Genomic DNA, 17,850 nt, shown 5'->3' with positions numbered 1-17,850 from the left:
AGGCAGAAACAAAAGAAAAAGAGAAAAAAAACAAAGGTTGTGGCAAACCAATATTTCAGCATATATGTACATACAAATTCCCCACACCACTGAAGGATGAAAACATTTTCTTTACTCTTTATTCTTATTTTCAGCTGTTAATACAAAACTGCACATTTTAATACAAAAGTCTATCATCTTCAAAATAGAAACCACATTTAGAACATGGCACATATAGCACTATTCTTATTCAAAGCTAAGAACAGAGTAAGCTGTTTAGAATAGCAGCATTAAGAGTTCAATAAAATATATATATTTTTGTTTGTGTAATACCAAATTCTTAAAAAAAAAGAAAAAGGAAAAAAGGAAAAAGAAATCCAGTTTAAAATCATTGCAAAGTGGAATTTAGCATTTAAATCATTAGCATTTAAATGATTCATAAAGTATAAGTGTTATATTTTACAAAAATTACAGTTGTAATTTTTACAAATACTGTCAGTTCAGATTGAATTTTTCAATAAAACAACTTTACTGAACAGATCTAAAAGCTTAACATCTGTTAATTTTACAGTAAATGTAAAATATAAAAATAAACACTCTAAATTATATTTCTCCTACTCTTCAATTTTTTGAGTGTCCTTTTTAGGTGTAACACATATGCCGGTTCACTCTTGTGTTTCCTAACAGTGCTTTCCAATTTCCCCTTCTGCACAACAGAAAGCATGTTTTGAGGAAAAACTAAACATACCTTTAGGAATACAGAGCCATCAAATTCTCAGTGTCAGTGTGGAAACTTTTACAAAATAAAGAAAAGAGTATTCTGCTGCTTTAAGATATTCACAAAACATATGAAACCTAAACAAATAAAACTGTATGAAAAGCTGAAATATTAAATTAAAATCAAATAACAAAAATACCTGATTTTTTTAAACATCTCAGATTTTTACATTCTTGGTCCACAAATATTACACAGGTAAAAGTCTGATTATATTATGTACATGCCTCTTGTTCAGTGTAAAAAAAAGGTAAATACTAGTAAATACTTGACTTTTGTGCAGCTGTGTTTACATTTATCCACAAACAGTTTCAAAATCTAATGTTTTTCTTTCAGCGGTTACGAAAATGTCAAATACCTTTTTTTTTTAACTATTCAAATGCTGCCCAAATATGATATTGGGTTAAACTACTTTGAATAGATACTCAAGATTTGTTCACTATGTACACAATCTACTGTTAAAAATATGTACATACAATACAGGCACAAGCGTGATTATAAACATTCTCAATATATTCTTGATCTAGATAAATGTTCATTCTGAAAGAGAGAGAGAGAGAGAGAGAGAGAGAGAGAGAGAGAGAGAGAGAGAGAGAGAGAGAGAGAGAGAGAGAGAGAGAGAGAGAGAGAGAGAGAGAGAGAGGGAGAGGGAGAGGGGCTGGGTGGAGGCTTGGGGTATGGATGAGGTAATATCAAGTGTAAAACATGTGCACGATTCATTCCGAAGCAGCAACCTGTCGAGTCAGTGCAGTGTGACAAGGATCAGACCCAGCTTCGGCTCAGAGTACCTGAGCGAGACAGACGAAAGAAAGAAGAAAAAAAAAAAAAAAAGAACGGAACGGTTTAAGTTTTATTAAAATGTCAAAATTCATATTTTTTTTATACTATATTACTGCAAATGTAGCTCATCAGCCATAACATACAGGATCAAGTTGTAATCAATGTAATCTTAGACATACACGAACAAGTACAATATTATTTCATTATTCAGACACAGAATAGCTGCTTGAGTTTTTAAACACTGTGTAATGTCCACAGGCCGGTCACAATAACTGTTTATTTAATGGATGATGCATTGACCCATAAATTACATACATATACAAACACAAACACAAGTTTTTTCTACTCCCCATTCGGTAGATATATAATCAAGATAGATAATCAATTTCCTTCAAACCTAAGTTTACAACATTAGGCTATTGATAAGTCACATCATTAAATACGATAAACAGTGAATCTGAAACAGACCTGCTTTTTCTTTATCTTGCATATATAACATTTTACAGTGTTCAGCCATATTAATCAGCTTGTTCGCACAAACAGGTAGCTAACAAACATTATATAACAGAACAGATTCTGTTGCTAAACAGTACCTGCTGCTAAATTACACCATTTGTACACACATGGGCTTAACAAAGGTCTAATAACATAAGCCTAATACAAATTCAGTGTAAATTATCACTTGTTGTCACTTGTCTCATCACTGCTGTCTTGCTTTTCTTTTCTTCCTCTTCTATTCTCTCCTTTGTTTTCTGGCTTCCTGATGGATACCTTCACCAAATAATTGCTGAAGTCTCATATTTTGCCAGTTGCAGGAATTACAATTGTCTAGTTACTGTCAGTAACTAGTAGGGAGTAGTGCTGGGCGATATGTATTTTTTCTTTATATCACGAAAACGATATGTATCATGATATATCACATTTAAGTTGTTTTCAGTTATTCTTCTATAAATATGACAAAATAATATCATTGCTTACTTTTTTCAACTTTATTTCAAAGTTTAGACCAAACTTTCACAAATGAGAATTATTATGAAGCTTTTTTTGCGAAGATACTTTATTATCACTTATATAAACTGAGTGACCACGCCAATACATTTCATCGTAGCCTACTTCATATATCTGCATGAATAATTAATGAAATTACTGTAGAAACGATAGGGATCATAGAAGGTAAGTAGCACAATAGACACTTTTCTATCGTCCCCACGATATTTATCATCATATCGCACAGCACTAGTAGGAAGAACCCCCTGGATGGGGATTCTGGTAACAGGGTAGTTGTAATTTCCTGCATTCAATTCATAATCAGTCATTGTCTGACAACAAGGCTGGATAGAGCAGTGATCTGTTGTGCTGATGGAGTGCTGGAGTGAATCAGGATAGGGCCGTTTCTCAGTGTGAATCAGGTTAGAGGTGTTGAGTCTTTAGTGGCTGAGTTTAAGTCAGATAAGTTTAATAGTCAGTTGACTGGATTCCCATTGAAAATATGTGATCTGTCAGAGTTAGACCCGGAGCGCAGAGTCTGACACGACATGCGCCAGTCAGAGAGCAGAATAACAGACCAACACAAGTGGCTGAAAGTATATAACTTCTCTCCTTGAGGGTGGCAAAAAATCATGTTTCTTTATAATACAAGAAGTCGATTAATTATAGTACTTATCACACCCAGGCTTACCTGTCTACTCTATTAGACATGCCTACCTATCTGCTCCACCATGTACATTTAAAGCCAGAGACAGAAGCTCATCTGTTGCTGTGCTGGAACGAGTGGATCAAAAACAGCAGTGCTGCTGGAGTTCTTGATTGGTTAATTGGTATGCTGGGGGAAGCTGACAGAATTGATCAACTATATAGAATTAAAGCTGACTGCTGCATTATATTCTATGCTGAACGTTCCAAACCAAAAGAAGTAGATGATGTTAGCAAAAATAGACTAAATCTGGTGTTAAAAGAAAGAGTTTAGGTGTATATACCTGTAATGTTGGCTCTTGAGGTAGTCCAGAACAGCAGGCCTGACACGGGCAACGCCTCCTTGACTGTGATTGCCTCTTCCTGTGATAATGGACAGCTGGGGACGGCATAAACCCTGCTGCCATTCTAAAAGGAAACAGAAATAATGTTCAGTGCTGATACTATCAACACGCTCTCATTTCATACCATCATCACAATTAATACTGTGTTTTGAATATCAAAGCAACAAAACAATCTGGTGCTTTAATACAGCATTAAATGATTGTGTCTGGTCATACGTGCAAATTTCTATATTTTAAAACTATTTAATTACAGCTCGAAAGATCCCAGGTGGATGCAATTAAGGCTGCGGGGTACACTGCAGGGGTTGACAATTAATTTTGGCCAGATATTTTCCAAGCCATTATGTGGCGGGCCACAAATAAATTCTGTTTTGGAAAATTAAGTGTAATGGGATGGAGTGCTACAGACTATTAGCTCTCCAGCCCAGAGGGTTGTTAAACCCAATTGCAGAACAGTTGATCTCAAAGCAAGTAAACCCCAGAAGAAAGGAAAAAAACCCTCCTCACACAGGATCGAACCAGTGTCTTCAGGGTCACGGTCCAATACACTACAACTGCTCTCACTAGTGAATTGGGACACCAGCCAGAAAAAATACGCCCTTATAATGACATAGGGAGCTCAAGCACGGGCAGAAAAAGAACGGGTGGAGGTAGAGCTTTTGGTTCCCGAGTATCACCTGAGGTCTTTTTGGTGAGAACCTGCTGCAGGTGAAGCAGGGCTTCATCCACATGCAGTCCATGAAGATCAAGAACGTTCTGTGGCAGCAGTGTAGCGTTCACACGTTCAAATATCTGCACCGCTGCACGATGATTCGCCTCCTTCATTTTCTGACCATGCAGGTGTCCCTAGAAACACACACACACACACACACATCTTCAAATGTCACGTCTGTAGGGTTTATAGCATATCTTTATAGCAACACACTAGCACATCGCATTAGCACATCAGTGTGTATATACAGACCTGCTGAGCATAAAAGCTGGCCACGTCTTTGCGTCCCTGTCTGTAAGCTTCAGCAGCTTTATCAAAACTCTCCTGCTGCCGGCGTCTCTGAAGCATGGCCTCTGTACGGAAATCTTCGTACTCCGGATCTTCGGTGTCCTGGAACTGCGCTATTTCCGCCTCCTCGTTCTTCTGCTTCCACTTCTGTGAACACACAACAAAAAAAACAGCACAGGAAGTCAGCACTCCTTTTAGCTCACCTAATGGACCCATCATTAGACCTGTGACGGTTACTGCAATACTGCTTTATCGCGGTTATTAATTAATTATGAAATGAATCGCTCATGCTCCAAGATCTGGCAGATTGAGCCACATGAATTGAACATGGGAATGGTTTGGTGCGAATATTAATTATATACTGTAACAATAAAGCACACATCAACAAAATTCATCTCCTCAGTGTAGGCCCATAACAGTAACTATTTTTATGACCAAATACTGTCCTAAAAGTAACTGTTATTTTAAAACCAATATATACCACTGATATAATGGAAATATATCATCACCATAATGGGGGGCATCACTAGAGATTTAAGCAATAACTTAGGGGGTCTGCTATCTATCCACTGATTTGACGTGGCTCAGATTAAACAAAAACACAGATAGTTTTCAATATTTGAAGGGCTTAAATTTTGAACAAGAAGAGGAGAGTAGTTTGGACAAAACACATATTCTACAGGTTCATCCAGAAACACTTGCTACTGTTCCTGACCTCCTTTTCCCTTCCTACTGCTCCTCTCTTACCTTAGAATAAGGTGGAGGAATGGAGAGGAGGTAAGGAGCAAAGAGAGAGAGTAAGCAAGTGTATTCTAGGTGCTCAGTGCTAAGTCTATGTGGGTATGGGTAATTGTGTGGGTGACTACACACAGGTACTGTAAGTCCTCACCCTCTCTTTGCTGTGTGCTCGGTGTGTCTCCGTGCGTTCAGAGGAAACGTCAGCAGCCACTACATTTTTTACAGGTCCATCGTCCAAAAGAGTGTGCAGGAACTGCTCAGTCTGCTCCAGAGAGTAACTACAGAAAAAAGGAGTGAAGTTACATGTGTAGAAGCTTATCATACTTTAAGAAGAATCAATTTTGTAAAAAAAAAAAAAGTAAAGCAAAATAAGTTTTATTATATTATATTATATATTATTTTATCTTATACACAAACATTCCATTTTTCTTACTTGTTGTCTCTGAAGATATCCCTGAGAAAGTGTCTGTCGATGGTGGGGAAGAGAGTAAAGAGATGCTTCTCCTTTAGTATCGCTGCTCCATCTTTCTTTTCCAAATCTGGCCCACTCAACCTGGACTGTGCACACAGAACATGTAGAGGCAGCATTTAGGTGTACAGAACTTTTTTTTAAATAGAAATATATTTATGCTGTTACATGTCCGCTGGGCCATGTACTTTGAATAGGCCTGTCACAGTAAGTACTTTTGTTTGGAAGGTAATACAAGTATACAAGTAAATACGCCGTGTTATGAGCTATGAACTTTTAATTATTAAGAATATGGATGTTAAAATGTCCTTTAAATAAATAAAACAAATAAAATGAAACACCTTTTTTTTTTGTCTTATTCACGTTAATAAACTCCACTCACTAAGAAAAAATATTACAGGCACTACTGAATAAAAAAGTAAATAAATATATATTAAGGTTATGTGCACATAACAAAATTGTAGTGATGTTTTCTTTACTTTCTCCAGGCTCTCCTGCATGACCTGCTCCTCAAACATGATGTTCCTGAGAGACACTGGTGGACGAGACACATTCCAGTGGTCCATATACGGAAAACTTTCTTGGATGTTTGACTGGTTGCTAAGTGATGAGTAGCCATCTGCACCAATTAGAAACTGAGCAGCTGAGTCCCTCTGCCCAGCTGTGACCTGCTGCGTCTCACCCCAGTGCACAGAGCCTGCGGAACCATGGAGACACGAATAGTTAAAAAGTGGAAGATGGAGAGTGTGTTTGAAGTTTTGTGATTTTCACAGTATGATAACCATCTCAGAAAAGCTCATACAGCATATGGTATATAAAATTCTGGTCTATAATACAACAGTACAGTATCCAGTACATATGAAACTACCATATAAACAATACTAAAAAAAGTCAGACTTAAGCTTAAAAAAAAAGATTAGACATCCTGTATTATATAAAACACAGAAGACTATTTAACAGTGCCATTCAGTAAAAGGAGAGACAGAAGCCTTGAAAAAATGGTACATTTCAATCCAGAATCGTGAGTGTTTGTGTAGACTTACTCTCCTGCAGAAGATGATATGACAGGGCAGCTTGTCTATGTCTCTCCTATTTAAGAAAAAAAAAAAATCCACAAATTTATGGAACTGGTCATGTAAAGCAATATACAAACAATATGGTAACTAGGGATGCACAGAATATTTCACATGAATCAGTGAAAAGACTGAACAATTCATACAGAACAATGATTCATGATTATTGACTAAAAAAACTGTTACTGTCATAATAACATAGTTACATTTCTGTTTAGTGATTATAGACAAGATAGTAAGCCACTGTGGGTTTATTCACTACAATTTATAGTAACTATTTAACTGGATCATCTGTCAGCTGCCAAGAGTTTTTAAGAGTGAGATACAGAAAAAAAATCTTGTTTAATTCAGTTCAAAATTCCAGGCACCCTGGAACTGTTACTTGCTTTGTTTTTTTTTTGCCTTTTTTTCTTTAACTTTAATTCGTATACTGATTTATGCAAAAACCTTATTATTTATATTATATTATTTATTTATAAATTGGTTTTTTTTTCTAACTTTATCTTTATTCACATTTTTCAATGCTAATAATCTATGTAAGCACTCTGCTTCATAAACAAGGATATTCTCAAAGTATACCAAAGAATATACTGTATGTGACTACCTTGACTGGCCAAATAAATGAACTGTAGAAATACATCAGTTACAAAACATCGGCAGGAAGAAATCATCTGTAATAAATCACCTGGATGGTTTCTTTCCATTTCTGGTGCAGCAGTTTGGCCAAATTAAGGTCCATCTGCACTGAGCAGTCTTCTGGGGAAAACTCGCCTGTAATAGTCACAGATAAAAGAGAAATGACATTCAAAACCAATTGGCAAACCTAAATCTAAATACAATGAGTGTCTGAAGCATTTTTATAGACCTTTTTGAGATTTAAACATTTTACGACAAAGTAAGGCCTTTTTTTTTTTTTTTTTTTTTTTTTAGATTAACGAATTTACAACAGCAAAACTGAAGAATCCTTTTGTACAGTACAAGCTGCTTACCTGGGGAAATCCCTACAGGGCCAAAAAGCTCCGTCAGCTGTAGTGCAAGTTCTGTAGGTAGTTTCAGCTCCAGCATCTGGATGTCCAATGGTCCACTTTTCCCCTGAACGCTCCTCTCTTCCTCCTTTTTGCTTTCCAGATCTTCAAGCTGAGCCAAGAGAGAGCGAGTTATGGCCTCAACTTCCTCCTTTGTGACTCCATCCTCTTCTTCCCTTTCTTGTCGCACCTGCTCCTGCTCCTCCTCTTTAATCCACCCTTCTAGTCTTTCACCACAATCCTGGTACGATGTCTCTACAGATATCTCTGAGAAAGCCAGATCCTGTACTGAGATCTGTGACACACAAGGATCTTGTGGTGTTCCGGGCTCTACATAGGGCTGGTCTAGGTGTTCTAAACTGGATGATCTGGGTGTACTCTCTGAGCCTACCGCATCTGTATCTCTTTCTTCTGGCAAATCAAGTGTAGGGTCCAACTGTGCCTTTTGGTCCTGATCTGAAGCCTGGTTTCCTTCACTTTGGTCAAGTCTTGGGCTGTCTTCAGGATCCGCACCATCAGTGCTCGAAGTTGCACAGCAGGTAGCAGCAGTGCCGGGCACTAGGGACACCAGTGCATCAGCACCATCTTTGCTAGCCTGTTCTGTCATCATCATTCCATCCACCCTGGATGCCTCCCTCGGCATTGTCGCAGGAACATGACCAGTTATCTCAGAAGCACAAGCTCCTTCTTTATCCTTAAATTCCTGAGCATCTAGAGAAACCGGATTATCTTCTGCATCTTTATCCTCATCCTCCTGCTCAATGCCATCATCCCTATAAAGCTCTACACCTGAATCTAGCAGCAGGTTGGTGGTCCAGTCTATGTCCTGATGGCACTTTTCATACAGATCCTCCAAGGTCTCAATCGGGACGTGTTTAAAATGTTGTCTAAGCATCTCCAGACTTTGTTGTTTCAAAGGTAATTCTCCAAGGTCGCATTCCTCCACCTGTGATCCTTTCTCGTGACACACACGGTATGGTACCTGATGACCAGAGGTCTTGTCTTCATTTGTTTTAGGGACAAAACTCAAAGGGTTTCCATGCAAAATAAGTAGGCCAGGGGCAGAGCAGTCTAGTTCACAGGATTTCTGGTTAATTCTCCACAGCAGGGAAAAGTCCAGAGGGTCCGTTTGCACCGAGGCAGAGTGGCACGTTGTTAAAAGTGGTGGTTCCAACTGAGGTGGCGGCATTAGGTCTGGTAGCTGTGGTGAAGCGGCTGGAGATCCTACTTGCAGACAGGCTGAGAAAGAACTCTGATTGGTAAAAGTAAGTGCTAGCCTGCAGGATTTTCCCGTCTTGCGACCAGATCCTTTACGTTTCTCTTTGCTGGATTCAGCGTTTTGGTCTGCCTCACACCTTGAACTTGACATAGTTTTATCATCAGGTGTTAAACTCAGGTTATAATTCTCCATAACCTCTAAATCCTCTGTCTGCACATCTATCCTGCCCTTGCTTGTACTTAGCTCCTCTGAATCTGCTTCAACCATTTCTGGAGCTCTTTTACACTCGTTTTCATCTTTTTCGATTTCTCTGGAGGGGTTTTGAGGTTGAGGTAGAGAGTCATCTTTACTTTTTGGATCAGTGAAACTTTCACTTAAGATCTCGCACTCAAGAACATTGTCAGGGAGTACCTGTCCAGCATTCCGGACCTCAGTTCTTAAGCTCAATTCCTGCTCATCTCTAGCCAAAGATGAAAGAGAACTCTCACCTGCTTTTCGGATCTTCTTAACGTCTTTTCCTTGCAAAAGGTCTAGATCATTCAAGAACTCTGTTTTATTTAGGCTAGATTCTTCAAAACACTCTACAGTTCTCTCATAAGTGCTACAGCTGGGATCTACATGGCTTGGTGTTTCTTCATCCAGGTGTTTTATTAACGTTGGAGGGGCTGATCTCTGACTTCGCTGCCCACGCTGTTCAAGGCTTTCAGACGGCCAGTCTCCCACAAAATTGAGCAGTTCTTGTTTACCAGTACCATCCAATTCAGTGCCATCCTCTGGAGTGCCCTTTGTTACAGAGTCACAGCCAAGTTTAAAGTTCAGGAATTGATTGGCATCCACTTCCTGTGCAAATCTGCCATGCTCTCGGTCTCTCCTCACCCGCTGGCCAATTGACTCTGCAAACGGTGCGGGCACTTCCAGGGTCTTCTCTTCCAACACATCAGGGTTGCAGGGACTATCTTCAGTTATGTCAAGACCAGTGCTGTCAGAAGGCGGAATACAGTGATCCAGTTCCCAGTCCAAGTTCTCTCCATCCAGTAGCTCAGACTCTGGAGACTCCGTTGGTTGGGTCTGTTTCTCAATATTCTCCTGGGAGGACATGGATTCTTTGGAGCTGTGCAGATCAACCTCACCTTCTGCTGCATCTGTTCTCACAAAGTTCTGACCAACTGAGGAGACATCAGGTAGAGAAGAGGACAGGTGACCACCAAATCTGGAGTCGCCCACTAAGTCAGGACGGTTCAGCCCACCTGGTAATGGTTGCCTGCAAGAATAAATAATAAGTAAAAGACTGTATTATTTCTAATTACATATTACCAACAAATTCTAAACAAATGCAATAAATAATAATATCTGTTGTGTAAGGTGTCTGTAGACCAGGCTGATCTGACTGGGTTACTCAGATTTTTCCTTGTCTTCTCTGTTTCCAGACAAAACAGAGGCGTAAAGCTGCGTTCCATGTGAGCTCGGGTGTCGGTATGTCCTAGTTACAAGAAGGATATTTGAACTGGAACGCTCCTACAGGTCGAATTTCCTACTCGGAAGGTTGGGAGAACCCAAGAATCCAAGAAGGCTGCCCGCACTTGTACACAGTAGTAGTAGCAGTAATACTATACAGTTTATTTCTACTTCTATCTATTAGTGTCTCTTTAAACCTGCCGTACACACATTACAGTACAGCTTCTACCTGTGGAAATGTTTCCATGAGGTGTGTTGTTATCCAACAAAAGATGTGTTGTTATCAGCTGGTTTCGTTAGCAATGCTAACCTGGGACCATGCTAACAATAATAGCAAATATCTGAATGTTTAAATGAAACACAGTCAACTGGGGTGGAAAAAAAATAAAACACAGCTTTATTACTAGCTATTACACGTATTACCTAGTCTTAATTCTATTATTACAATTACTAACATGGCTTTTGGAAGCAATCAGCTAGCCTATGTCAGAATTTAACAAAATTTGCTTCAGCAATTCTAAACACTGTAAAATGGTTAAATAATATCTAAACGAATTATTATTGACACTAGCTAAGACATTAAACTCATTCAATTGCTATACATGTACTATAAAAGTCACTTACTGGGGTGACACATCAACATCCACACCAAACACTGCTGTGGGTTTGGGCTGTGAAGCCATAATATTCTGGACAGACACATAACGGTCTTGGTGTTCCAGCATGCGACGAATCTTCTCCTTAGTTACTCCATGTTTAGTCCGTCTACAAAGAGACAAATAGAGAGAAAAAAAAAAATCATATAACACCATTCTAAACTGTAAAACGTTACGGTTTTAATAGTGTATGTTTTAGTTTGATTAAAAATACACTAATCAAGCATAACATTACACCCGTTGTTTTTATTATTTTATGTCTTTTGACCTTTTATCTACATGGTAAAGCACCTAGATAGGAGTGTTTAAAAACTCTAGCAGCACTGCTCCACCTGATCCTGACTCAACACTCACACTTTACACTACTCCACGGGTGTCAAACTCAAATGTATATCAAATGTGTATTAGAGCCAGCCTGCCAGTATATAGCGCATGAACAGCTAATACTACAAATCCAAAGATGCTTTGTTAGTGCATTTACGCATTAGTCAAGACCGCAAAGCGCCCCATCCTTTTCTGTTGACAATTATTACAATCACTGTGGTAAGAAATGTCCAAGAGAAAGAAGAAAAACAGGAGCTTTCAAGACAGGTGGGAGGCAGATTATCTGTTCACGAATGTAAAGGACAGACCAGTTTGTCTTGTTTGCGGAGCCACTGTGGCTGTAATGAAAGAAAATAACATAAGAAGACACTATAAAACGAAACTAAACACTACGACAAGTACAAGGACATAAAGCACAAGCTCCATAAGATAGAGGACATAAAAAAAGTCTGGTTTCACAGCAGACTATGTTTACTAAAGCAAAATCCCAGAGTGAGGCTGCTGTTAAGGCTAGTTTCACTGCGGCAGAAGAGATTGCAAAATCAGCCCTGCCCTTTTTAAAAATGCTACAGATAGAGAGAGACATAATAAGAAAAGAATACCACTGATCTGTGTTTTATTTGAAATTTAATTTCTTACGTCTTTAGAATATTAAGCTTTGGCTACCCAGATTCAATGTTTGTGCAAAACTAAAGTTTATTTTAATTAAATGTCTGGAGAGAATTTCTGAAAAACATGCACAATTACAGTCAATTTTTAAATAAATATTGAGTTTGGCCTGTGACTTCTTCCCAGTTTTTAATTTTGGCTCGCTGTGAATTTGAGTTTGACACTCCTGCACTACGCCCAGCATGCCAGCGTCACTGCAGTGCTGAGAATGAACCACCACCCAATAACAGCTGCTCTGTGGTGGTCCTATGGGGTTCTGACTATTAAAAAAAACAGGGTGAAAGAAAAACAGAAGGACTACAGTCTGTAACTATAGAACCTAAAGTAGCTCCTGTTCAGAGGAGCTGAAAAATGTTATGCTTGATTGGTGTATAACTACGAGATGTGTCTGTTTATAGTGTAACTGGTCTTGTGTAACAGATGTGTGCGCAACTGTGATTTTCATACTTCTCCAGCTCTCTGGGTTTAGTTTTCCACCAGGTTTCTGGCTCACGGAACAGCACTCTATACTTATGCTTCAGTGCCTGGAAAACACAGGTTGGTAAAGGTTAGCACAGCTATGTGTGTGTGTGTGTGTGTGTGTGTGTGTATCCCACTGAAAAATGCTTCTGGAAGCTCCAATCACTGAAAAACTAAAGAACACTCCTCACTACCAGAAACCCTGGACCCAGTTTGCAAACAGGCAAAGCAGATTTGCTAATGATGCAATTGCCCCGACTGCACACTGCCCTATTTTTTCAATTCTTTATTTTAAGAGAGAATTACAAATCCATATATACACATCTTCTGGGCTAATGTTGCTAGTGTTAATACAGTTAAGCCACTGCCTGTTCTCACATCTCAAGACCTCAACCAACTGGTTCAGAGAGAGCTACTTCCCACAGGCCATCACACTGTTAAACAGCCAGTAAGAGTGTTTAGGCCACAGTCCACCATAAAGCACATGTCAACCCAGTACAAACTCATTATGCACCCTGCAATTTACTTTACTAACTTCACTGTCACACTGCGCCCACCAAGCCTTCCTCACCCTCCTTGTTGCATGCTTTTGGACAGATATATTAACCAATATACCAGAACTGCACTATTTATATCACTGCATTTTCATAACTACATTTACAATGAAAAAGTACAGGACTCTAAATTAATACTTGTTACTGGGAACACAGTGAAAAGCTCAACCATGCACAGTGTGTTGTTAGCAGAAAAAGCGTAAATAAAGTTAAAGATTGGTAATATTGGCTTACCAGGGAAACATAGGGCTTCATCTCCCAGCACTGCATGTTGGTGTTGTCTATAATTATAGGGCTGTAGCCTTTTTCAAAAGCCTCTTTTGCTGAAAATAAAATGGAAAATAAATATTAATATTTAAAAATGATTAATGATTATAAGTCATATATATATATATATATATATATATATATATATATATATATATAGTGGCAGCGCTTTAGTTACTCTGCGCCCTTTCTGATTTATTGTTAACTGTGTTGAGTATGGATAATTAATAATATTAACAGTAAATATAATGCAGCACAACTTCTAACTGCACAATTGTTGGGGAAAAATCACACATCAGCATTGAATAAAACACTAGAAATGATCCTGTATAATTCACCTCTCACATGATTCCATGAATGAGCCTCTCCCAGTTGATCTGGATTATAATGATACGTCCCATTGCGGGTAAAGTACTCATCTGTGCTTAGTACCACCCCACCTGGGTTATGTTCCAACATGGCACTGCAGAGGACAAGACAGAACACACTCTTAGAGCATAGACACACACACACACACACACACACACACTTTGGTCTTATAAAGAACTAATCATTTTGTGCCACAACCTAACATACTGGCCACACTGGTGAACATGCTAATTGGAATACAATGCAACATGCTGAGATAAAGTGCAATGTGATTTCAACACAACATACTTAGTATAGGTAAAATACCGCATAAAGCAATCAAAAACAGGCTTACCTAGCGAGTGTGGTTTTGCCTGATCCTGGAGCACCTCTGAGCAGCACCAATACCGGGCCCTCCAGTATGAGCCTACTCACAGGAGGGAGGGTCCAGGACTTGGGAACAGTGGCTGAAGGCTTTAGAGGAGCTTGACTGACGGGCCTGCTGGCCAGCCATTGTGCAGTGCTGAAGGGATGGCCATTCCAAGGGTGAGGGGGTCTCATTACAGGGGTAAACCGGGGACCAGGACTGCCCACACGGGGCTGGAACACTGGAGCCTTAATGTTCCAGAACATGGCAGGTGTGTGTAGGCTTTCAGGATGGGCTGTTGGGCCGGTGCGGTTTGGAAATGTACCAGGCCGGCAGTACGCCTTAAAGGCAGAAGGCCTGGAGTGGGAATCCTCAGTCAGATGACTGAAGTCCACAGAAACATTGTTCTCTTTGGGACAAGCTGCCCCTCCAAAGCTTAGCTCGTTTACTGGTGATGCCCCTCGGTGGGCCTGGCCAGGCAGCGTGGTACTGGAGTCAGAGCTTAAAGACCCTGATTTTGAATCATTCTCCACATCCAGCAGGTGCAGGTCCAGTACGGCCAGCTGGGTGCCAGAAGGACCCTGGAGTGCCGTTATAGCTCCCAGTTCCTGATCAAGAAGATAATCAAATTCCTCCGTCAGATGTGTCGTCTCTGGGCTCTGATTCCGCTGTGGGTTTACTTTGTCTGGCCCTGTGAAACCTTCTGAAATCTTCTTGCTCGTTTCCATCTGATTCGTACGGGGTTGTCGGTCCAGTAGAGCAGCTGCCATCTCAAACCCTGAAGGTTGTGTAGTAGTTTCAGCAGCATTAGAGAGTTCTAGCAGAGAATCCATTGCATTCTCCACTGAAATACAAGGACATGATAACTGTGAGTGCACATTCATAATCTGATTATAGAACTGTTCTGATTATTCAAGCAGTCATGTAAACAGAGTAATCTGGGTAAGATTTTATTAAGATTTTAGCTCAGTAATCTGATTTCTCAGCCCATGGTAACCACAGTAGATTCGCATTTCTCAGGGCATATATACACTATACATCAGAGTGTTCTCAGATTTCTGAGCCGAAATTCTAAGCCGAAATTCACTACAGGAAACACTAAAGCGCAAGTCACTAAAGGTGTCAATAATATATTTTTTAAACTTTTAATTTCTAACCACCTTCAGACAGCCTGTAACTGTTTTGGTTGAATTTTTTCATTTAACTTTTTCTTCATTTTGTTTCGTCCATTTTTTATTTTCTCCATTAGTTATTGGCATTTTTTTTTTTTTTTACTTTATTTTATTTTTACCGGTTACTTTCTTTATCTTTCATTTTGTGTGTTATTGTATTTTTATTATTTCTTTCTTGATTTGACCACTATATTTCGCCTGTCAACTTATCCTTTTATTTTACATTATTTTAACTCAATCTCAGTTGTTTGTGTTTTATTGCTTTTGTAATTTAATTTTTATTGTAATGTTCATGAAGTTCCTTATTTTAGTTTAACCTGATGAAATACTTGATTTAAAGTTTATTTTCCTTTCCAGTTTCTTTAAGTTGTAAATGCTCTGCTGCACTACAAATGAGGGTAACCCTCAGCGTACTCCCGAGTGAAAATAGTGGTTGATTGTATTTATGTCTTTAATATTAATTTACAATTTTGGAAGTAAATTAGATAAAGAAATAAAGAATAACACTGAATGAGAAAAAGTTTCCGAACTTTAGACTGGTACTGTAGTTCCCTGTCAGCTGTAGTGTGTAAATAAACAGTCAGAAGTCAGAGTATGTAGGAGTTTGAGGAGATAAATACATTATACTACATAAATATAGTATAACATAAATATAGTACTATAGACAGTTAGATAGTTTAATGAGTTTAATGTCCTGTAGGTAAAAAAAACTGAAACAGGGGGTTCTGTTCTGTTGTAAACAAACTTAACTAGTTAGCTAGGCTAAGCTAAGCTAAGCTAAGCTAAGCTAACTAACTTTTAGCTAAGTAACTTTCAGGTAACCTGACTCTGACAGCGGCCCAGACTCACCGTTAAAGTCTGCCTCAGACAGCAGGAGGTGAATAACCGCCGGGTCCAGGTGGGAGAACATCTCCTGCATGCTCAGCACGATTTCCTCACGGTTCTGAGCGCTGGACCGGGGGTACCCGGGCTCTATGGACCCAGGGTCGGGGCCGGAGTTCTGCGGGGCGGCCCGTCTCATCGCTCCGCTTCCCTCGATGTCCGCGGCGTGCGGCGGACCCCGGCCGGGACTGTGTCCGTTCCTCCTTTTCTTTGGCATGGTGCCGACCGCGCTTCAGGCTCGGGCTGCGGGCAGAACCACCGCTGACCACACTGACCACAAACCCAACCGTCCACCATTAGCGTTAGGGCAAGCTCCCACAATCAAAACAGCCCCAAATCTCACAGCGCCCCCAGCGAATAGACGGAAACCGCAGCAAGCTGACTGACTGACTAAATAACTGACTAACAAACTGACTAAATAACTGACTGACTAACTAACAAACTGACTAAATAACTGACTGACTCAATGACTAACAAACTGACTGACTGAGTAACTAACTAATCAACTGACTTACTAAGTTAACTGACTGACTAACTAGCTAACTGAATGACTGACTGACCAACTGATTGAATAGCTAACTGACTGACTAACTAGCTAACTGAATAACTGACTGACCAACTGACTGAATAGCTAACTGACTGACTAACTAGCTAACTGAATGACTGACTGACCAACTGACTGAATAGCTAACGGACTGACTAACTAGCTAACTGACTAGTTAGGTAACTGACTAACTGAATAACTGATTGACTGACTGACTAACTAACTAACTGACTAGCTAACTAACTAATTGGCCGACAGATTGATTGACTGACTTGATAGATATTCACCATAAATAATACAACTATATATGAAAATATCACACTTAAAACATATGCACAAATATAATCATTATTGTATACAATAATGTGAAAATATGCTTGACCTCTACTTATTCAAGTGTAGTTAGTTACAAGATCCTAATGCTTGGCTACTATGTAGTAAAGCGTGGGAACGAGATTCTAATGCTTGGCCACTACGTATTAAAGTGTGGGCCACTACGTATTAAAGCCTAATAACAAGTTCGGTGTGTGAAGAAAATGTTTAAGTTCCGGTCATATAAGGCCTCCCCACGAGTTATGTATCTCGTTCCCACGCTTTAAAAAGTTGTCGCCACGACTTTTACATGATATCACCTTACGGTACGCGTCCACTGGCACTTTTCTTCAACGCAGGTCGCCGTGCCGGATCTCTTGGATCGCCGCGTGTGGGCGTGTCCGTAACGTTTTTGAATTCAAATGAAGCAACAGATGTAGTCAATCATAAGTTTAATATTTTACCTTTTTAGTCAACTTCACTGTGATCTATAGTTGTATAAATCCATATTCCGCCATTTTAAGCCTCTCTTCTGTGTTTAAAAGGCGCCTGTTCTGTGTGTGTGAGGCTCGTCTGTGTGTGGTGTGGCAGCCTGCTGTTCCCTGATTGGCTGGACGCAGCGCGGCGGCCGGATTCATTTGAATAAAGTTGAGATCTGTTCAACTTTCCTGCCGGAGGGCGGGGCTGCGCTCAACGCAACGCAACCCAGTATGCACCGCGGCATGCGGCGGCTCTCTCCATTGAAAT

General features: G+C 39.7%; 1 protein-coding gene across 1 annotated transcript; it reads right to left on the bottom strand.

Annotated features, from left to right (window-relative positions):
• Positions 1-92: 92 nt before the first annotated feature.
• n4bp2 (NEDD4 binding protein 2) lies at positions 93-17,072 on the bottom strand. The gene is made up of 16 exons (XM_007230220.4): positions 16,215-17,072; positions 14,182-15,037; positions 13,817-13,941; positions 13,446-13,534; positions 12,646-12,722; positions 11,174-11,314; positions 7,840-10,355; positions 7,536-7,621; positions 6,821-6,866; positions 6,257-6,474; positions 5,742-5,866; positions 5,460-5,586; positions 4,535-4,717; positions 4,248-4,416; positions 3,511-3,634; positions 93-1,542 (listed from the first exon to the last, which is right to left on the bottom strand). The coding sequence occupies exons 1-16, from the start codon at positions 16,462-16,464 to the stop codon at positions 1,497-1,499; spliced, it is 5,178 nt and encodes a 1,725-aa protein (XP_007230282.3). The 5' UTR covers positions 16,465-17,072; the 3' UTR covers positions 93-1,496.
• Positions 17,073-17,850: the final 778 nt, after the last annotated feature.

This window comes from Astyanax mexicanus, chromosome 25, assembly GCF_023375975.1.
Source record: "Astyanax mexicanus isolate ESR-SI-001 chromosome 25, AstMex3_surface, whole genome shotgun sequence".
NCBI lineage: Eukaryota > Metazoa > Chordata > Actinopteri > Characiformes > Acestrorhamphidae > Astyanax > Astyanax mexicanus.
Note: the sequence above shows the minus strand (reverse complement) of the source record. Positions and strands in the feature narration are given on the sequence as shown.

What these genes read in the sequence shown, in the direction of transcription:
- n4bp2 (XM_007230220.4), bottom strand. Translation starts at nt 16,464, where the DNA reads ATGCCAAAGAAAAGGAGGAACGGACACAGTCCCGGCCGGGGTCCGCCG. An exon ending in AAACCCAGAGAGCTGGAGAA is followed by an intron (nt 11,315 to 12,645) that starts GTATGAAAATCA and finishes GTCTCTTTGTAG; the next exon opens with ACGGACTAAACATGGAGTAA. An exon ending in AATGGAAAGAAACCATCCAG is followed by an intron (nt 6,867 to 7,535) that starts GTGATTTATTAC and finishes TTTCTTAAATAG; the next exon opens with GAGAGACATAGACAAGCTGC.